The sequence below is a fragment of the Echinops telfairi genome, unplaced genomic scaffold (assembly GCF_000313985.2).
Source record: "Echinops telfairi isolate 266 unplaced genomic scaffold, ASM31398v2 ScPeMD7_2;HRSCAF=8, whole genome shotgun sequence".
Classification (NCBI taxonomy): domain Eukaryota; kingdom Metazoa; phylum Chordata; class Mammalia; order Afrosoricida; family Tenrecidae; genus Echinops; species Echinops telfairi.
Window position 1 is genome coordinate 28,991,508 of NW_022103898.1, and position 22,988 is coordinate 29,014,495.

Here is a 22,988-nt window from a genome sequence, read left to right on the forward strand (position 1 = left end):
GCCAGCAGTTCAAAGCCACAAGCTGCTCCAAGGGAGGAAAAGGAGCCTTTCCACTCTTACATAGTTAGTCTGAGCCAGAATTGACTGATGGCAGTGAGTTTTAGGAGCAATCTCATGTGCTCTTATCATTTCAACTCCCATCTACGCACTAAAGACTCCCCAGTCTTTCCAGCTCAAACTTCTCCCCAGAATTTCACCAGGAGCAGTTCTACTCTATCTCCCTAGGTCACGATGAGTTGGAATTAGTAGCAGTGGGTTTCTGGTTGGTGGCATAAGATGCCAATTCTACAAAATTACCTGGAAAATATTATTTTTAAAAATTCAGATCTCTCTCTGACCTCCTTGCTGCTCATTTCCTGGTCACTCCGCTCTCCCTTGTTCCCTTCCCCCTCTCTCCACGTGGACCACCAAGCTGGGCTGAGGTGAGCAATGCTACCATGTAACGTGTCTGACTGCATTATTGCAATATCTCTCATGCTCTCGATGACTCTAATATAATACTTATATATCTCAACCGTACAATTGTGCATTACTGAACCCAGAAATAGTATTACCGAACCAGTGAGTTCTAGTAGCGGGTGGGGCTGGCACCCCACTCCCACGAGCCATTTTTTAATTTAATACTACATTTACCTATATTCAAGTCATAACCTGTAAAAACAAAAATTCCAATTGCTTCTGCTATTAGGACAAATAAAACTAGCACACCTTACGAGGGGCTTCAAAAAGCTCACAAACTCCATTACCTTTCAATTCTATCCATTCATTTATTTTTTGAAGTCCCCTGGCATTTCTTTCCCATTTCAAATTGCTCATTGTGACTAAAGCAGTGTGCTAAATTTTGGAACATGTAGTCAGTGGTGGTCTATTTATGAAAGCATTTGATTGGGATTAAATTTTCATAGTCAGTAGTAATTTATTCCAAGGAATCCTAGCCAATAAAGATTAAATATAAAAATGCCCTTCAATAAGATAAAAAACAATGAATAACAATACAAAGTCAATATGATTTTGCTATTAAGTAGAATATTCAAATCCTTAATTTTTAGGATAACTTTCCAAAAGAATTCTCCAAGGCAAGTTCAAAGATTATTTCTCAAACTGTATCCATGAAATGGAAAGCACTGACTGGCTCTTCAAAGGAAGTATGCCAGATTTTATTTTAAGATACTTCAAGTATCACTCCCCATCAATCAATTTTCAGCCAAACAGATGGATCTGTAAGGAGAATGGTAACACTAAATAAGTCCAAACTCCTCTGAACAACCAACCATTTAATCATTAAAACGGCAGCATTCCTTATCCCAGGACTAAGCCAGAAGAAAGAAGAAAGGAGGAGGAATATAAACAGGAATGGGAGAAGTGGGATCAGAGACATATTACATTGTGGGTCCTGTAACCAATGAGAAACAAACTGTTTCTGAATTGATGATTGAAAAATTGATCTGTTCTGTAAACATTCCCCAATTCCAAGTAAGTTTTAAAAACAAACCAAAAGTGAGCTACTTTACGGTAAAGAAGCTAGAGCATAGAGGCATTAGGTTGTGGAATATGCAGAATTGGACACAGGATAACTGGTTTAAAGCATGCATAGAGTGAGCGAGCTAGCAATAGTTAAGAGACCCTTCTGTTCTGACACCTTTAATCAGACCCAACATGGTACACACCCACCTGTACCAACTTGAGCAAGGTTCTTAACTTCTCTAAGAACCAATTTTTTTCCTTGGTAATAAAGATAAAATTAAATAATAGTACACTTCATAAGATTATTTAATATCACATATCAAGTGCATACAGCAGGAAGCAGGTAACCAAATGTTAAAAGGTTTTTGATGCTATTTACTTTCTCAGTAAACAGGGCATGTTGAGAATCACTAATTAAAATCACCTGGGAAGGACATATCAAGTGACAAAGCAAAGCATTTTGGTTCTCTGAACACAACTTCATGATGAAAACAAACAAAAATCCCAGTGACCAGTTTTGCTTAGTCTCAAAGCAGGAATGACTGGTAACCACGAGTGCCATATTTAAGCATCAAGAGTATCTAGCTAAGTGAGGGAGGGGAGCAGAGACTGAAAATAAGTTAATATATGGGACAGGTGAGATGCTCCCGAGAATTTCCCTGTCGCTTCCTGAGCTCAAGGATATATATTCCTTATTCAAGAATAAATGAGTACTATGGTGATTAGAAATAAGACACATTGATGTAAGAACTACAAACTCAGTAATTCTTAAAACAGTACAAACATAACACATACCACCTGGAATAAAAGCATAATGTCATCAGGAAACTGTACACAACTATCTAAAACAAAGAGCATTTATTGCAATGACAAAACTAGAGGTTAATTACTTGTTTATTGTTGAATTATATTGTAAAGTCTTGACTACGTCGACAATCTAAATCAGGAAGAAATGCTTTTTGCATCTACATCAAGGACACATTAACTCTAGTGGCAAAAACAGACACAGACAAAAGACAAGTACACGTTTAAAAAAAAGGCTATATGTTTTACCTGGTCCTACTTTTGCTAATTTGGACCATACTTTACCTATTAGAAAACTGACCTTACATACATGTTAAGTTTGATTTTATCTTCCCACATTTAAAAACATTAAATGTAATCTGTCACAATTGCTAATAAAGATTTAAAAATAATATTGGAAATGAAATTTTAAAACAAAGCAAGCATAGATTTACTATTACTCTAGTGGAAGGTTGCGTAAACCATGCTCCCTCTGTGGCTCATCTCAGAAAACACTTCTCCTCAGAAAGGCAAGCACTGCAGTCCTGGGGAAGATTCCCTACCCCACCCCACAGGACTGGACTTGCAGTGTTTCTGGTTTTAGCTGCAAAGTGAAATTAAATGTCTGTAAAATATCTACACGCTAAATATCAGAAGAAGGCTAATTCAAATTAAGATTGGGTGCCAGTCTAAATATACATCTTCCCTTTTCTGAAAGAATTTTATTCCAGATGATATTTTAAAATAACTTACATTTCTTAGTGTGCTTTATGGTCAATGAGTCTAAATTTGAAACTCAAGTGACTCGGTTTAAAATCTGATTTACTTGATTCGATTGAAATGTCATTGGTCTACTATTTAGCCAAGCTGAACATGAGGTAAGTTAAATAAAAAAAATAAATCAACCACAGAAATAAAGGTAACCATTTCAAGAGTACAGGAAATCATGAAGGCCCTTCTCAGAGTTCACAACTTTTTATATGTTGACTACTGTGTAACCAAGAAAAGATTACTATGTAATTTAAAATCAAATACCATTTGCACTTTAAAATCAAATTATATTTGGGAATATAGATGCAAAAACTTGGCAAAATTTGTTTTTTGGTAACAAGACAAAGCAATGATAAACCCAAGTGGAACATGAGACCAGTGTTAAAAGTTCTAAATTTTAAACACGCACGCACACTTATTTAGCTAAAAAATATTTTGGTAACAAATTAGATGAAGAATGTTTTGCTGAATACATTCCCAATAAAGAATACACATTCCCAATTATAGCCTTACAGCTAGCTGACAGTTTCTAAACACTGTATAGCCAACTAATAGTTTCCCAAAACATATTTAGGGTGCACTAAAAGATCCCTGGTAAAAATCAACTGTATTTAAATGAGTTTTTAGGACTTTCATGATACTAGAAATCTTTTAAAAAGTACAATAGGACTTCAATACCATCACTACTAATAAAAGTTACAGAAGAGATTATTGCTATACTTTCCCCCATGAACAACATCAAACTTTGTTGCAGTTACAAAAGGTGCAACTCCAGGTTATCTTTCCTCTTACTGAATTCATTGTTTCACATATCTCCAAAGTTTTTATTCAGCAGAGAATGAATCTTAAAATCTTTTCTGTAAGAATGCAAAGTATTTAAATGTGTAGCTTCACATTATACCATCACATTTTGCCCTTGTTTCTCAGATACACAAAAAACAATATACATTTTTCTCAAAAATGAAACAAGATGTCCACATTAAAAAAATAAAGCCTACAAAAATGTTCCAGATCTAAAAAAGGTTTTCATATGGCACAAAGTGATCTCCTACTAGTTCCAAGTCCAAAACATCCCAATGAAGTCCATTCAGGTAACTTGTTTCACTTTTCAATGGAATACTACATTGATCGAGGTGAATTCATTTATTTTTAGTTCTTGAGTCAATAAGTATACACGAATATTTTTATATAGTTATTGAAAATAGGAGACCAAATTGAGTGTGCCCGAGAGATATTCACTTGGATTTTGTAGAGTCGGGGAGAAAACTAGAGAAGGGATTCCCTTGGTTGGTTTCCATAGCTTGATAGACCAGAAACAGAAAAATTGCCACAACAACAAATAGTAAAATCTTTATCCACATGGGAATGGAGCGTCCCTTTCTGGCTTTGTCTGACTTGACATCTGCCGAGGGAACATACTTAGGGACGTATCTGGACGAAAAGGACTCCTCCATCCTGAAGTCACTGAGCTCTAACGGCCGGCCTGCAGCCCCTTTGATTGGTCTGCGGCAACTAGCGCTGTCAGAAATGAGAGGAGGAAGAGAAAGTTTAGCTCAAATCATTATTTGTATAAAGAACATTTCACTGTTACTGACAATTTCAGCATATTTCTTTACAGTTAAAAACTGCCTCATATACAAGGTTGGTTTTTTTCCCTCAAAAAATAATCTGTGGGGGAAAAAAAACTCCACTATCCTTAATTTTATTTTTCTACATATTTTGTGAAGCCCCTAGTAAAATCATTAACTCAATCAACCTAGACATTTAATCTTTTTTTCATTTAAAGAGTTACATCCCGAAACAAAAGAACACCCACCCCTCACCAAGAGTTAGACAACAGGTTTCCAAACGTACTTGGCCTACTGTTCCCTTCGCAGGGAAAAAAAATCCTAGATTCAGAGCACCCCTGACAAAGAGAAACTTTTGTACTATAGCCATAATCCAGGATAAAGTATAGGTATCTTTATTTGTAGGGCCCCCCCCACCCCCACCCCCACCTCCAGAAACACCAAGTTAGACACACACATTTTTAACTACTCATCTACCCTGTCTCCCTCCTTAATGGCTTTTCAGTCAAAAGTCAATATATTTGGTGTTTAAGAGGGATACATTATGGTCATCTGGTTGTGACTCCATCAGTTAAGAAACAATTGGAAACACCAGATACTGAAGTATAGAGCCTTTACAATTAGATATGAAAATTCAGCAAAACCTTTTTAATAAGTTTCCTATTTCCATTTCAAAATATGAATGACATAGTAAATTAATTATTTACATTCAACCCTTATTTGAAACTGGCTCAACTTCTAAGAATCAGAACTGGTAAGTTTATCAGAATTTCACTGCTTCTCAAAAGAAACCAAGTCGATTCTGAAAGCAGAGGTACACTTTTTCATGGGGAATAAAGCTAAAAATGGAGACTCTTAATATTTGACTCAATGTGTCTCAATACCTAATTCCTGTTGGTGTAGATGCTTCATAGGGAAACATTTCCTTAAGAATATCCCTTTCTATTCTTCGTTCCTCTGTTTTTTCTCCCACCTAATAAGAAATGAAGAAAAAGAAACAAATGTAGAGGTGCAAAAATACAAAGAAATCCAGCCTAGCTTTTACAATGCTAATTTCAAAATTCATGTTTGTCTAGGTATGCACATGCTTTCCAAGGCTTTCCTAGTTTTTAAGATACAGTGACGTAGCTGGGGGGGTGGGGGCGCGCAGAAATCACCACATAGGCACATTAAAATAGCTAAAAAATTTACAGTACACTTAACATGGCAGTGTATGGATTTCTCATGCTTTTCATCAATAAAACATTAAGAACCTTAATGTTTTAGTAATAGTAAAATAATTAAAACAAAGTTCTTAAGTCAATGATTAAATATATTACATTAATAATGAAAATATTATTTGTATAATAAAATGATACACTAAATCATCAAATAAAGAGGATATCTACCAGGGGGCTTCAAAAGGTACATGAAAAATCAGAATTAAGATACTGAAAATGTTCCATGAATTCTTGGAAGCCTCTTTGCATTTAATGTGGACCTTAACAGATTTTATGTAACATGTTGCTAAACTATAGAATCAGTCCAATTTCCCCAACTAAATATGAAATAATTTTTGAACAACCTAATTTTTTGGTTCTCTTTATTCCTATACCCAGATCACAATAACAGTCCTTTAATGCTGTTAAAATTACAGTACATCATGCAGTTAGTACTTTAAACTTAAGATATGAGTTAATAAATTCAGGCATTATACAATCACTTTAATGTTACTAAACTTTTCAACAGTTAGCTTCCTTTACAGGCTGTAATTCTCTCAACTCACACCTATGACAAACATACCACAAGCAGCACAGAGAAGGCCACACCCCTGAAAAATGGAACTTAAGTGGCACGTAATAGCAAAGGGATAGCATTAGCATGTCACAGCATGTTAACCCCCCATTTTCATGAAGGCAGGTATGTCATTAAAATCACACACACACACACACACACACACACACACACACACACACACACACGAAGCTCAGCTCCCGCCCACTTCAAAGCATAAATATAAATAAGTCCTCTTTAAAAGATCAATGACAGCCTCAAACTAAATTGGATTCATTTACTTCAGCTCTCGTCAATGTTTTCTTTGGTGTTCTTCTGCGTGTGTCTGAGAATTCAGTGATTGGCAGAATAGGAGCTGCATGCTTGAAATTTCCAGCCACCCTATTGACAACCTGCCAAGATTCAAATTATTCAGACTCAGAATTATCCAAACATAACAAATACAATGAAGAAGAAAAAAACCAGAAGTTATTCTATGTCTGCAATATGTGAAATCTTCCTGTATTAACAATTAGATGACAGAACCTAAAAGTTAACATGTTTAGTGCTTCACATGTGCAGTCCTATCATTCTTCAAATATCCTAGCAAAAAGGATCCGCATAATACCTACACAGTAAATTAAAGTAAATCTTAAGTGAAAAGTTATAAAAATCAGAATTACAAAAACAAAGCCAAAAGTTCACCACCTCCCCAATTCTAATTAAAGGGAAATTTCCAAAAATACCACTTGTATAGTTTATGAAACATATTTACTAAGGTTTCGTTGCTTGACGCCATTATAGTTTCAGCTATGGGAGTACTTTCTGAAATTACTGCATCATCTATACGAAAATGTTCTGAGGTGTCCACCTGTTAGTTTGAAAAACAAAACAAAACAAAAATAAATATAAAATAATCACTAAAGGCCTGCCAATCTGAAAACCCAAATTCTAGCAATAAGCCTTGCATCACCCTTTTCCTTGGTGTTCTTCTCGACCCTCTGGTAGCTTCCCTAGTTAAGGCCTGCAGATGTCCGATTTTTGAAGATCCACTTGTCCATTCAGTCTCAGTTATTCCAGCTTGAGAATAGTTCTATTCAAGCATTGACACATTAGAAAGCCATATTCTAATTATCAAACACCACAATAATGGCCATATTAGCACACTAAAAAGCCAAGACCCATCACCAAATGCAGCATTTTGGAAACAGTTGTTCTCAAATTATTTCTAATTAAACTGACATACAAATATCAGAAAATTGGTTAAAAAGACCCTAAAAAAACTCTACTAGCTCAAAAATAAAGTGAGAGGGGCAAGCATATCAAATCACTCGTTGCCCAAATGTAATTCACTGCATCTCTTTGGTAATCTAAGAAAACAGTTTTATCATGACTCTAAAGGGTAAGTCACTTATATAATGTAAATTCTAGTTTGAAACAAAAAGACAATTTTTCATGTGGTTAGAATTTTTGAAGTAGAAACCTTTCAAACTATATACAACTCATCATATTCAGTTAGTTATATGAACCCAAAATTCTCAGGTATAAACCATTTTTTCAAAAACAGATGTCCAAACTGGGCTGTATAACAATCTTAGCGCTTACTCTGTCTCATAAACATGCGGTCTTAAAGCATCATTGCCAAACCACAATGCTACCTACTATCACTAGAAAAACACAAAAAAGTTCCATCCCAGCGTCACATCTCCTGGAAAAGCTAATTATTTCCTCATTTAAAAACCATTCCACCAGTGCTTCTCAAACTGTAATGTGTACTTGAATCACAGAGTAGGTGTTGAAAGGTAGTCATGCAGTGGATCTAGGGGATAGGGGTGAGGGTGGAGCTGAGAGTCTGCATCCCAAGTAGCCAAGTGTTCCAGGTTGAAGCCACTATTACAAGTGTGGAGTGCTTGGGGTACTAGTTTTGCTTATAAGCTAATATTTTATTTAGGCAACTGATTGTTTTATTTTCAAGTAGTTATCTCTTCATTTGCAAAACAGCTTTTTTTTCCTCCTTATCTGGTGGTAAGAGTTGTCATCCAATAAATTAACCTGTTTGGCTAGGAGCTTTACTATCAAAACCCCATAAGGTACAGACATACCCTGTGTATCTGATTTTGTAGTATTTATTCCTATACGGGACTGGCATTAGTGAGTTTTCAGTTGATTCACTTTGAACCCCTGGGTTGCCCTTACTCTTGTTGGTCAAAAGACAAGTTTGCATGCACATTATACACATAACATATAACAAATGGTTATAATTAGTAAAAACCCTGATTTTTTACATTATAAAAGGGAATAATAACTTTAATCTTACGTTCTCAATTCCAGCTGCACAGTATGTCTTGGGTGGCTTAAAAACCTATCTATGCCCCAGAGCAATTAATCAAGTCTCCTTTAGAAAATCCTAGGCATATTTAGCTTTTACAGATCCTAAGGGAATTCTAATGAACAGCAAAGATTGAGAATAACTAGTTTAAGATGATATAACTGACAATAGACTTATGTCAAACACTTTTAAACTTTACACTGCTCTTCTAATAATCAATGCTAGTGAATATAATGGCCTAAGTTTATTTATGTGCTGGTCTGCTGGCCTATATATTATCAATGTATATTTAAGAGCTTTAAAAAATATATTAGATAATTACTTGAAAGGCTAATAAACCTACGGGTTCTACAACTGATATTTAATAAGGACCAGATAGCTTACCGATATCTATGGAGGTAAAGAGGGGGAAAAGTACCCCCAACCTGTAAATATAGCGACCTCCATCAAAATTAGATATGCATTTAGCTTCTCACCTAGTAGTTTCCCCCCCAAAGACAATTAGTAAAAAAAATGACACTTAACAAAAGTAATTGTGCATTCTCTGTAACAGCTCCCAATGGAAAACAACACTGGCTAAGTAATTTTAATTTTAAAAATTCCAAACTCACTGCCATTGATTGAGTCGATGACCACTCACTCATAGCAACCCTACAGGATAGGATAAATTGCATGTGGGTTTCTGAGACTATTAACTCTTTATGGGAGTAGAAAATCTCATTTTTCTCACTCGGAGTAGCTGGTGGCAGTGACCTGCTGACCTTGAGGTTAGCAGCCCAACTTGTAACCACTACCACCGCCAGGGCTCTTTGAATTAGTGAAATCCACTCATAAAATGGAATACCGTGCAGTTGGATCAGAGCACTGACAAAGCTGGCCTTTTTGTTGACATGGAGTGCTTTCCAGTGTAGGTGTGTATGCTGAAATCAGAATGGTACAAAGGAATTGTTCAGTGCCAAGTAGGCTGCTCATTGTGTAAAGGGATGAGAAAGGGGCATAAACAAATACCGTATATACTCATGTATAAGCCGAGTTTTCCAGCACATTTTTAAGGCAGTTTTTGTGGTAAAGTTGGGTGCCTCGGCTGATATTCGGGTTGGCTTACACTCGAGTATATATGGCATATAAGTCTATGTGCTTATTTGTATTGTGAAAACCAAACAAAATATAAACCAAATATCAATAAAGAATAACTACTTGATAAATGGAGAAAACAAGAACCGAAGCCAGATTTCTGATTCTAGTTTTGTTTTGCACACACATAACCACATATTTTCAATATAGCAAATGCCAAATATGAAAAATTACAATAGCTAATATTAGAAAACATTAAGCTTTCACCGTACTGGTGGTTTTCTCGCACACACAAAAAAATTATTTCAAGTGACCTTCAGCATAGTATTTCAACAAGAAAAACTGCAAAAACAAAAGCAAGATCCACCATCCAAATTACATTTAATGACCTTATTAGTAGTATAATCTGTATTATTTTGAAACTTTCATATGTATATAATTAAAGATATCATTTTAAGAACAAAGTTATTCAGGCTGAGAAACAAATCTAACAGCTTAGACAGCCTGTAAGCTTAAATTTGAAATATCATGACTTGTAGTTTTTCTTTGGAGGTCTACTTAATGAAAAGGCCTTAGAAGCAAAAATTCACAACTCTAGAATCCACATTGCAGTCCCCAAATAACATTTCCCAAGGCAGAAAACAAGTATCAAAAATAGTCCGTCGTGATCAAGTTGATTCCTACTCATGACAACTTACCTCCACCCCATGTGTCAGAATAGAACCATGTGCCACAGGGTGTCCAGTGTTTGTTTTTTTGAGAATGGATTGCTAAGTCTTTCTTCTGAAGTGCCTCTAGAACCCAACCCCTTGGCTAGCAGTTGAGTGTATTTACTGTAGAGCCCAGACTCTTATCACAGACAACTGGGGTCAAACAAAAGGAACCAATTTAGTAACTTTCACTTAACAGAGATAGCACACTCAGAGCATGAAAAAAATGACTGTAATTGACATAAATTTCAAAGAGCTTTAGTATTTTAAGCTAACTAAAATATTGGTCCTCTTTAGAAGTGGCCACGATACATATTTTAGGCACTCTTACCACCAGGTCAGTAGTGTAAACGAACCCACCAGTCACTCTGTACGAGACTGACAGCCTTGGAAGTGCTGTGGTGCAGTTCTGTTTCCTACAGACAGGGCTGCTACGAGCAAGCACTCGACTCACACGCACTGACTGTTGAAGGACCACAGAGCGGGTAACTCGGCTGCTAAACCTCATTGCTAACCTGAAAGGCACTATTTTGAAGACAGCCTAGAAACCCACAGGGCAGAGCTATTCTGTCCTATAGGGTCACTATGAGTTGGAATCAACTTGGCATTAGAATTTGGTTGTTTTATTTTGAAAATTAGCAAACAAAAGCAAAGAAGTTTGGCTCTTCTGTATGAATTTCATTTCAAAGCAACTAAGTAGTTCATAAAAAGTTCTTTGCAAAAAGAATTTCAATTAATACGTATAAATGAGAATAAGAAAATTTAGCATTTTATAATAAAAGAGTGATGTGGAACTTTGTGGTGAAAACAGATTGGGGGGGGGCGGCTAGGGGGAGTGGGGATGGGAAAAAATGAGGAGCTGATACCAGGGGCTCAAGTAGAAAATGTTTTGAGAATGACGAGGGAAACAAATGTACAGGAGTGCTTGACACAATAGATATATGTACGGATTGTGGTAAGAGTTGTATGAGCCCCCAATAAAATGATTTAATTTTTTAAAAAAGGAAAAAGATCAGACTCATGACATCTAAATCTATTATTAATTTATCAAAAAAAGGACATTGTATGCCTTAAATATAGACACACCACCATTTAAAATGTATTCATGACAAAGCAGCAGAACCCCAATCTAAGCAGCCCTCTAAATCTGTGTTCAATATGATAGCCAATAGCCCCAAAATGGCCATTTAAATTAAATTTTCAGTTTCTACGACACAGTGGCCACACCAGCAAACTCAACAGCTACAAGTGGTTAGTGTCTACCACAATGGAGAATGCACATACAGGAGAGTTGCTTCACTGCAGAATATTGTATCACACAACCTTATTAGCCCATCTATATAGGTTGGATTGTCCTCCAAAATGATTAAGTTGAAGTCTTAAACCTTGGCACTTATAAATGTGGCACCTGTCAATTCCTAGTTAGAATTGTTGCAAATGTAATCAAGTTATGGCCATTAATCCAATATAACTGGTGTCCTTGTGCAAGAAGAGAACAGATACAGCCATAACATGGAGAAGACCGTGTGTCAAGAGAGGCAGAGACTAGAGTAATCTGACTATAAGCCGAGAAAGGAATGGACCAGATTCTCCCAAGAGTACTCAGCAAGAGCATGGTCCTGTCAAGACTGTGACTTTCAAGATCTGTAAAAAAAAAAAAATGTCTGCTCTTTCTAAGTCACTAATTTGGGATCACTTATTATGGCAGCCTTGGAAAATGAACAAAGTGTAATAATTCCAAATCTATAGGAAATAAAAGGTATAGAAGAACACATTACAAAGCACCTTAAGGAATAATCCTGAATGTAGGAAATTATGTATAGAAATAACCTGGTCTCTTCATCAAATCATTTAGAGAGGTGAAACTATTATTCTGCGAATCGTTTTAGGCGGGCGCGGAGGGGGGTGGGGATCTCACTGCCATCGTGTCAATTCGGACTCACGTGACTCTACACTCATCCGAGTCTGGGCTGCAATCTACTAAAGGTCACATCTTTTCTCCCTCCAAGTGACTGACTGGTGGGCTCAACCTAACCTTTTAGGCAGCAGCTAGTCCAATGTTTGACCAACAGTGCCAAGAGGACTTAGATAAATAAATAGATAAATCTGCTAGCTAGTCTAAGTAAAATTGTCTTGTAAAGTGTCAGCCAAATCCGTGTTAGATATTCACTTTTTCTCTGTAAACTAGTCTATTTTTATGCCTGTGCTTATTTTCTTACATTTTCCTTTTGAAAAACTGTGTTTGCCTCACTCTGAATGATAAAAGGAATTTCCCCACAATTTTCAACTAGAGTAATGCAAGAAAAGTGTGAAATGTTAGCCCCAGACTAGTTTCTCAGTTGAGGGAAAGTCCCAGAAGACAGGTGAAGCAGAAGCAAACTCGGAAACCTAGAGTCCAAGATACAAGTAGAAAATCCTCCCACTGCCTTTAAAAACGTTTTATTAGCTGGTACCAGGGGCTCAAGGGAGAAGAGAATGCTTTGAAAATGACCATGGCGGCTTATGTGCATAGGTGCTTGACACACTGGATGAATGTATGGATTGTGAAGATGGAAGAGCCCCCAAATTATAATTTTTTAGGTCTGTATACCTTTTAAATATTTTTCAAAAAGAAAGGCAGGACTAGCTATGAACTATGCTTAGCACAAAATCAAACACAAATGAAACACTTCTACAGCACAGTGACAAAACCCCCCACAAATTATGATTTCTAATGCTATTTAATTAATAATGGAATGAACAGTATAGTTTACTATGGTGGAATCTGGGTGGGTGTCCTCCATTAACCAAAGACTAAACACAACACAGATGACTGTTGTCAGATTACTTACACCTGTACACAGTGATCATCACACTAAAAATACCTGATTGTGCTCAACTCTTCTTTGCTTGAGTGAAACTGGAGTCTGTGCTCTGCCCTTTAATGGTTCTCTCTTCTCAAGCTTGAGCTCTATTTTAGAGTCTAGAAACAACACCAGAGAAACCATTACTCTCTGAAGCATTCATCCAACTAAAAAGCCATCTTAGTCTTATTTTGGAACCCTGGTTTTAGGCACATTAAAATGTAAAATAAGTTTATCAATAGGTGTTATCTCAATAGACCAACATGATCTATTTGCCCAAAGATATTTCCTTTGCTATTCTTCCACTATTTTATTCCACAGGGGGAGAAAAACCATCTCTACTCATAAATCAGTTCACCACTGCTGTCTCCTTAGCTTCCTTTCCTTTTCTTGGATCTTAACCATAAGAGTGAATCCCATCTGTTCCCAGGGTGGCTTTTTGCTAAAAACAACATAAACGTTAAAAATGGATATACGAGAACAGACAGTCAACATTCTCGTCTTGTTATTACACTACGTAACAGAAACATTCAAATTTGGAATGTGGAAGAGAAAAAGCTGTTAAGGAATGTTAGAAATAAAAACTGTATGTTAACTCTCATATCTAATAACCCAATAAATGATAAATTAGGATGACAAAAGTTAAATGCAATTTAAATCTTCCTTTATTTTTTTTTGGATGTGGGAACACCTGAAGTAGAGACAAAGAGGAATCTTGTTTACAGAAAAGTACAATGAAACCACAGATCACTTCTTTCCTAACCCTCATAGTAAAAATAACACTTCTTCTAAGAGAAAGCAGTATATACAAACTCATTAAATCATGATGTTTAGTAATCTAACAACTCATAACTTTTTACAGGCTTCAATATTCCATTCTCCTAGTCTTAGATTTTACCATCATTTGAAGATCTTGATTAAAAATACAAAAAAAAAAAAAACCACCTCTGGTAAGAATCTTAAACCAATGGTTTTATGTTATGGCTCATATCACAGCCAAACCAAACCCAGTGCCATCAAGTCAATAGAAAAACGAGTGATTAAAAAAAAAAAGAAGAAAGAAAAATGAGTGACCAATAATAAAACTGTTACTAAATAACTGAAAAATTAACTGACAACTTTCTTACCCAAGAGACAGGAATGGAGTTAATTCTTAAGCAAAGCTTAAACTAGGTATTCATTAACTCACTGTTGCTGTGCTAAAAGTGGTCGAGGTTAACAGTGTGTCTTGCTAACTTCCTAGTCTTCTACTAGTTAAGAGTCCAGAATGAAATGCATGTTTCCCAAAAATGAACAGTGAGTTAATTCAAAGAGTTCCATATTTAGTTAGGACTGAGCTATTAACTCCAGGCTCTACCACCTAAGACTTCTATTAAAGGATATATCTATATATTTATGTTTGAAATAATCCTTGATTATAAAATTTACTTTAACTCAGAATTGAAAACTTTTAAAAGTAAAGCTCTCATTAGTAATTGGGCAGAAATTGGTTATACAGTAAGATATCTGATTAAAGAATCTATTATAAACTTGGATGCCAAAAGCTAAATAAAACATGGTTCTCAAATAGAAAACCGAGCCCAAAATTTAGTATTTTCACCCATAGCTGCTCGTGTGTCAAGAATGAAATGGAAAAAGTTGTATATCTCCAAATGTCTAACTTGTTACAACTCCCAGAAGAAAACACACAAAACATGTTTCTAGAGACCACACACACTTCAAATTTAACAACTTTATTGAATTTTCAGAAGCATTTATTCTACAGTAGTACATTCTTTTTAAATCACACGGCACTTAGTAGGTACATGTGTACATGTACATTTCAGAAGACAAATAACAAATAAGATCATCTCAGTGAGCTGAGAAGACGGTCATGAGTAGTGTAAAAATAATGGTAAAGGATAATGCGTATCCAAAGGACTCTCTTTTGCTTAAGCTTAAGGCTACCACTTTCCAGGAAAAAAAAACAAACAAAAAATACTGTTTTACACAAATAAATTCTACATTTAGATGGTTTCATCTTACAAGCACACAAATAAACAGACAATAGTACACTGCTTTATATTATAGACAGAGACAATGGTATATAGTATCTCTTAAGGCTTCTCTTAATCTAGTAAAATTTGCTTTTACAGTTTACATTGCTAAGTCTAATCATCCACAAACCATAATACACCTTGAAAGAAAAGTATTTTTTAAAAAGCCTCATCTTTTCAGTATCTGGCTAATCCAACAATGTGCCACCTCGGAATATCCATTATCGCCTAGAGCAGGGTTTCTCAAAGTGTGGTCCACAAATGATTTGCTACCAGTCTATGACGAGATGAAGCATTCCCACCAGACAGTAACCAATACAATTCTTCCTTAAAAATGTTTTACTGCCAATATAAGCAAAAAACCCCCCAAACAAACAAAAAGACCCACCCAGCCAACTGTCCTGTCCCAAAAGGTGAGCCTGTAATATTCTGTATGCTGGTACTCTAAGTTGCACTGATCTAGAATGAGTGACGTCGACCCATGTAAGATTGAGAGCAAATGTGAACAAGTTCTACGAGGTTAAAAAGGTACTTAGATGGAATTAAAAAAAGAATAAAATCATCGTTTTGAAAGTCTAACCATTTTGTTCTATCTTAAAAGAATGCATGTAGTACTACTAAAAACAGTAAAGATTCTAATTATTTTCCAATTGTTGGAAACTTTCTTAATTTTGCAGAGTGTAAAAGCATAAGTAAAACAGAAAATTGAGTTATTTATGAGAAACAAGTGTAATCTCAAAAGTTTTCATGTGTTTCTACCGGTCTATCTTGATAACTTTTTAAAAAAAGGGCAAATTGTATATAGGTAATTACTTTTATATTATAATTCGTTGAGACTAGTAGAAGCTTGCTATTTTGAATTTAGCGCAATCTTTGAACTAAAAAGATCTTAAAAGAATACTTTAAAAAAAAGAGTATTTTGGCATGTTAGGTACTTGAAACTGCTATAAAAGCCCCCAAATTCCCTCCTTTTATCAGTGCTTTTTCCCACGCCTTTTAATTACTTTATGTACTTCTCCTCCAAATAATGATCCACCTTTAAAGGGGGTAACTGTTAGCTTATTCTTTGAAGCTGGACTAAGTGTGCAATCCTTCAGCCAGAGACGTCGGCGACCTACAGTGGAAGATCCCATGGTATAGGCAGCCATCTTCACTTCATCAAATGCAGCTTCACAAAGAAATGAGGCTGCATCGTATGTTTTGCTCAGAATCCCAAGGGCCTGTTGTGAATGAGTAGGATCAGAGCTAAGAATCTGTGCAGCCTGACTAATGTCTGCCTGCAGAGCCTTAACTACAAAGGCAGTATGGGTTGCAATCTGCAGTGCTGATGCTGCACCTTCATATGTTCGACAAAGTGCTAAATCCAACTGTTTATCACAAGTCTCAGTGGAGGCTGCCTGAATACCTGTTGGTGGAGTGGCTTCAGAAATAAACCCTAGGATTTCATCATCCACTTTTGGAACTGTTAATATCTGAGGTCCCTCTGTAGAAGAAATTGGATATTTGTATGCCAATGAAGGCAGCGGCTTGTCAATTTGCTGCCATTCCTCGTCAATTACTTTTAAAATAGATTCATGCAGGGGGATAGAAAGCTCAGGGGCTTCTGTTTTATCATACTGTGACCCCTGAGACACTTCAGTGCCTAAGGTAGTGAGTGAGTGAGCGACGACAGTTTTAGCAAAAGAGGACACTGCTTCTTCTCCAGGCATATTCTGAAATGTGTCAGAAGAACCTGAATCCCCCTTTTTAACTGACTTCTCACTTCGCTTAGTGCGTTTTCGTGGAGACAAGGATTCAGTTTCCTGAAAATGAGACTGATCAATTCTCTTCCGGGTGTTTTCTACTTCCAGTGGGGGTATAGAATGAGAAGTCCCCGGCAAACTACCTACCCCACTCTGGACCAACAGAGAATTGACATAATCTCGGATTGCCTGAGCCATTGGTGGAGAAATGACTTGTGATCTCACAGACTCTTCTAACACTTCCCTTTCACTGGAGATAACGGACTGATCTGAAATACAGGGCCTCTCACTATGTAATAGTGGGCGGATCCCACTTTTCTCTCCCCTACAAATCTTTTCTACTACTTCTTTATAGTGAGTAGTGGTGGTTTCTTTCATCTTTGATGGAGAAGCTGCAGCAGAGGCCAATAAAGCAGTGAGCTGATGCTGAGAAGATGATGCACAGCTCTTCTCTAAACCCCCATCACGGCTAGATTTGGAGGAAAGAAAGAAATCCCCTCCAGAGGCTAACTTCTCCAACTGCCCCCTACCAGACAATGTTGTAGAAATAACAGGTTCCCTAGGTGGGTCTCCCTTGGAAGTATGTATTCTCTTAGCTGCCTGTAGCTCAGTCCTACCCAGAGGAGGACGGGTAGAGATTTCAGGAAAAGAAATACCCTGAAAAAATCCACCAGAGGGAGCAGTTGGAAGTTCAGAAAAAGGAACAAATTCCCTAGTGGACTTCACTTTCTTGTGTTCTTTCTTCTTTCCTGTAGAGGCAAAAGAGGCAGGAAGTTTAAGCATTACCTGTGTCTGAGCTTATTCTTTGCCTCTTTGCTAAGCTAGTGCTGTTGAAGGAGAAGGCTCTACATTGCATCTTCCTAACAACAGATTTGGCAGACCGTGTCTTGTTAAACAATCCTTACAGAGATATAAGCATTTGGGGTTAAATCAAACAATCATGAAATTAGAAATAAGTTATGTGAGTTACCAGGTTATAAAACAGCAAACTACTTACAACAAATTTACACAAATGGTTATTTCATGTACTATTCTAAAGAAGTACATAACTATCAATCACGTTTTCTTAAAATAATGTCACCTACTAAAAATATAGTCCACTGCTGCTTTAAAATCAAATTATCTAGCACACATTGGAAACAATTGTATATGTTAATTAAAAGGAATAAACCAGACCTATATAATGTGATTAGATCTTTAAAAAGCATAATATAAAGAAAAGCAAGTATTAACATTTAGCATATCATTTCAATAATTTTTATAATACTATATATTGAATAGATGCATATGCAAAAATAGGAAAAGCAGACTGGAAAGAACCATCAAATCAATGATTGTGGTTGCTTCTGTGGAGGTGACAAAGGGGATGAGTGGAAAATTTATAGTAATATTTTATTCTTTTAGGAAAACAAGATTACAAACAATAAAGACAACCAGCCATTTTAGATAATGGAAAACTAAATGTTTGTACTTTGTTTCCTGTAATTCTCAACAGAAGAATCCACCCCCCAAAGATGATTTGAACAAAATATTCCTTTTGAATATTTTAAAATAGTAACTTTTTCATAGTCACTGTTCTCTCCAAAATGAGTCTGAAAAAAACTACACATATTTTAACACTTAAAAATTTACCTTCTTCGTTGTCACTGTATCTGTCAGAGTCGTTACTTCCATTCTGTCGTGTGTTTTCTGCTGAAGAAGAAACTGTTGGCAGAGGTGTAGATGATCTTGATTCTGTTCCTTGTTCCCTTAACTTCAGCAGCTTTTTTTCATATAGTTTTCTGGTTGTCCCTGAATTAAAGTAGATTTTGTGTTAGAAGCTTTTACTGCTATGTAATTCTTTATTATTTTGCCCGTTTTTAGATTTAGCATCCTGATTCCCATTTTATATTTTAATAAGGCAAACATTAACGCATACTTCCTTTTTCTAAACACAAGTATTTAAGAAAAATACAATATAATGCATTCCTTTCTAAAATATTTTTAGTATATGTTTCTTTTAACAGCAAGGAATATAGATTAGCAAAGATCTTACTGAAGAGTCATGTACAAGCAAGTATTTTTGATTGAGAGGGTTCTCCAACTGTCTTCGACTTTGTTTTCTCTAGTACAATGTGACTTTTACCCTCTCTTTACTTACTTACATAGGAAAATCATTTTTAAAAATTATTTCATTGGGGGGTTCTTACAACAATCCCTATATCAACTGTATTAATCACATTTGTGCCTATGTTGCCATCATCATTTTAAAAGCATTTTCTTTCTACTTGAGCCCTTGGTTATCAGCTCCTCTTTTTTCCCTCCCGGGAAAATCATTTTTATAAATATATTGTAATACTTGAAGAATTAGAACTCCAACTTCACAACTCTCAAGGAGGTCTTCAAGCCAGTTTACTGCAGTTTGAACCCTTCAAAATTCCACCTTTGAGAGAATAATGTACCTCTAACTAGCCCCTGAGTAATAGGGAAAAGCGGAGTTCTATAAATTATATCTGACAATAAGTACTACACAATCAAAATGAAGTTTTATGGGATATATAGCAAATTAAAATTGATAATAAATTTTTTTTTTTAGGAGTCACATTTTAAATTTTTATTTAAAGTTACAGTAGTAGTTCATGCTCATAAAAAAGATAATACAATGTGCATTGGATAAATGAAAACCATCTTCATTCATTCCCACCTCCATCTCACATCCCTTCCCAGAGGTTTCCACTGTTAACTTTGCTAACTAAACATTCATCTCTCTTTTTTTCTTCAAGACATTTTCTTTCTTTTTTTTTTTTAACATTTTATTAGGGGCTCATACAACTGTTATCCCAATCCATACACACATCAATTGTGTAAAGCACATTTGTACATCGTTTCTCAAGACATTTTCTCTCCATTTAAACCCCCGACATTAGGTCCTCATTTTTCCCCTCACTCCCCGCTCCCCCCTCCCGCATGAGCCCTTAATAGTTTAAAAATGGGTATTTTGTCATATCTTGCCCTGTCCGACGTTTCCCTTCATCCACTTTTCGGTTGTCTGTCCCCCAGGGAGGAGGTCACACACAGTTCCCTGCAATCGGTTCCCTCTTTCCTACCCCTTCTCCCTTTACCCTCCCTGTTTTGCCACTCAGATAATAAATTCTTAATGTTTCAACATTACTTTAAAATTAAAGAGGATAGGTTTTATTGTACGTAAGTCTCTCCTTGCAGTCTATAAGATGGGTAAAATAAAAAATAAAATTTTAATAGGAATAATATCTACCTAGAAAATGTTTTCTAAGTGGTATTAAGATGAACATCAAGGGTGGGGGAAGAGGGGAGAGACAACCCATCACAAGGTTGGCTATACAGCCCACCCCCAGGGGAACAAATAACAGAAATGTGGATGAAGTGAGACAATGGACAGTGTAAAACACAAAATAACAGCAGTAATATATAATTGTTTAAGAATTCACAAGGATGAGGGAGGGGGAAAGAGGAGCTGATACCAAAGGCTCAAGTAGAAAGAAAATGTTTTACAAATGTTAATGGCAACATATGTACAAGTGTACTTAATACAATCAAAAGAAGTATTGTCATAAGATTTTTAAGAGCCCCCCCAATAAAATGTGTATTTAAAAAAATCAACATCAATTTAGCATCTCTCAAGATTTTAAAGGGCTATCAAATAAATGTCTGTTGGTAGGTTTTATATTAATAGGTTTATTATTATCTACTTGAAAACAGTACTCTAAATCTGTTTGACAACTGTACCTAGAACAATAAGCAAATTCCCACCATATTCAAAATGCTATAGGACTTTGATCAGAACTCATCTCGGTTGCCACTGAGTAAATCTGGATTCATAGTAACCCCATCAGACAAGGTAGAACTACCTAGTAGGGTTTCCAACATAGCAAACCGTACCCCCCCCCACACACACACCTCTTCAAGGGGGTGTCATCTTAAGGAAGTGGACTGTCCCATCTTTCTCCCTTGGAACAGCTGTTAATCACCAACTTTTTGGTTAGCTAGCCAAGCATTTTATTGCCAACATTCTATACAACTAAAGACTTACAAAACTCTAAACCTAAAAGTAACAAAATGCTAAAAAAAAAAACCCCAATATATTTAGGCATAATTTTTCATTGTTACAATCATAGGTTTTGTTAGATTATCTTGAATTCTTCCAATCAAGACATAACTTTTTAATGGGCACCCGCCCTTCATAATTAACTATGAATAATCTTGGTAAGAATGGGAATCCCAGAACAATTCATTGTGCTCATGAGAACCTGTACATGGACAAGAAGCACTTGTTCAAATAGAGCAAGGGTACACTAGACTGCATCCTTTCACCATCCTTATTCAAGCTGTATGCTGAGCAAATCATCAGAGCAGCTGGATTATATGAAGAATGTGGCATCGGGATTAGAGGAAAGCTTATTAACAACCTTTGATGTGCAGATGACACAACCTTGCTTGCTGAAAGCAAGGACTTGAAGCACTTGCTGATGAAGATAAAGGATTAAAGTCTTCAGTATGGATTGTAACTTAATGTAAAGCAGACCAAAATCGTTACCAGTGCATCAAAGGTGACATCACGATAAATGGAGAAAAGGTTGAAGGATTTTGTCTTGCTTGAATCCACAACCAATGCTCATGGAAGCAGCAGTCAAGAGATCAAAAGGCAATGTGCATTAGGTAAATCTGCTGTACAAGCCCTCTTAAGAGTAATGGAAAGCAAGGATGTTACTTTGAGGACTACGGTGTGCCTGACCCAAACCATGGTATTTTCAATTGCCTCACAGGCACCTGAAAGTTAAACATTGAATAAAGACCAGAGAAGAAGTGATGCATTTGAATTGTGGTGCTGGAGAATATTGAAAAGTACCCTGGACTGTGAAAAGGACAAATAGATCTGTCTTGGAAGAAGCACAGCCACAGTGTTCCTTAGAAGCAAGGATGGCCAAACTTCATCTTGCATACTTTGGATGTATCAGGCAACACCAGTCCCTGGAGAAGGACAACATGTTTCATAAACTAGGAGGGAGAGGAGTAGTGAAGAAGAGGAAGGCCCTCAAGAGAATGGCTGCAACCATGAGCTCAGACATAGGAACAATGGCCAGGGCGGTGAAGGACTCTCCAGTGTTTCGTTCTGTTGTGCAAAAGGTGGCGAACCAAATCAGTGGCAACCAATAACAACCTTTTATAACTGAAAAAGGTGACTGGGTAGTAAGAACTGAATAACTAGTTCTATTGACATGTCTGTTACTAACTTACTGAAGAGGATGATTAATGACTAGTTATTTTACATTTTGATTTCTTCTTAATTGTCATATATAGATAATACCAAAACCACAGTTATACTAGGCAATGTGATAAGCTCGGCATAAGAAACGATTGCAACAAAAGACGCAATTGTGAAGCTCATCTGGTTCAGTTCTATCATGATATTTCCTTCATTTACTCTTACGAAAACCAACGTCTTGGGCTTATAATTAGTAACAATATGGGACAGACCGGTTCTTAGAATGCAAGCTAACTGCTGGAGAAGGAGAAAAAATGAGGTGTACTATGTGTCACAGAAAAGATCATTGGAATTTTACTAACTTACCCACAATAGGGCCAGGAGTCACTCCATATTTCACAAGCTGCTCCAACAGATCTTCATTGGTGAGCTCTGTTACATCTAGATCATCTTTATCTTCCATTCTGGGTCTATCAGTTTTCTTTGTGGCTTTCTGTAAACAAAACCCAGTTATCACTTCCACATGAATTAGATCTTGCTCAACCCCCTATAAAAATAACACTCTAAAGAAAAAACAAAACAAAACAAAACAAAAAAAATAACACTCTACAGACAATGATTGTAATAAACATTCAAAGCCACTGCCGGGTTGACTCTTCCCATTAGGTCTTGGCAATTTGATTAAAAGTAAGGCA

General features: G+C 36.3%; 1 protein-coding gene across 3 annotated transcripts in view; it reads right to left on the minus strand.

Moving 5' to 3' along the window:
* Positions 1-2,307: 2,307 nt before the first annotated feature.
* Positions 2,308-22,988, minus strand: part of TMPO (thymopoietin) — a 28,864-nt gene continuing 8,183 nt past the window's right edge. The window contains exons 3-10 of one of the 3 annotated variants that reach the window (XM_045289393.1): positions 22,660-22,786; positions 18,705-18,863; positions 13,316-13,413; positions 7,312-7,431; positions 7,114-7,209; positions 6,641-6,751; positions 5,471-5,559; positions 2,308-4,536 (exon numbers count right to left, since the gene is read on the minus strand). In XM_045289393.1, coding sequence (XP_045145328.1) covers positions 4,254-4,536; positions 5,471-5,559; positions 6,641-6,751; positions 7,114-7,209; positions 7,312-7,431; positions 13,316-13,413; positions 18,705-18,863; positions 22,660-22,786 — 1,083 coding nt within the window. In that variant the 3' untranslated portion in view covers positions 2,308-4,253. Of the gene's footprint in view, positions 4,537-5,470; positions 5,560-6,640; positions 6,752-7,113; positions 7,210-7,311; positions 7,432-13,315; positions 13,414-15,011; positions 17,822-18,704; positions 18,864-22,659; positions 22,787-22,988 lie in introns of those variants that run through there. The other 2 variants (XM_045289398.1, XM_004700376.2) reach the window with 2 other exon arrangements.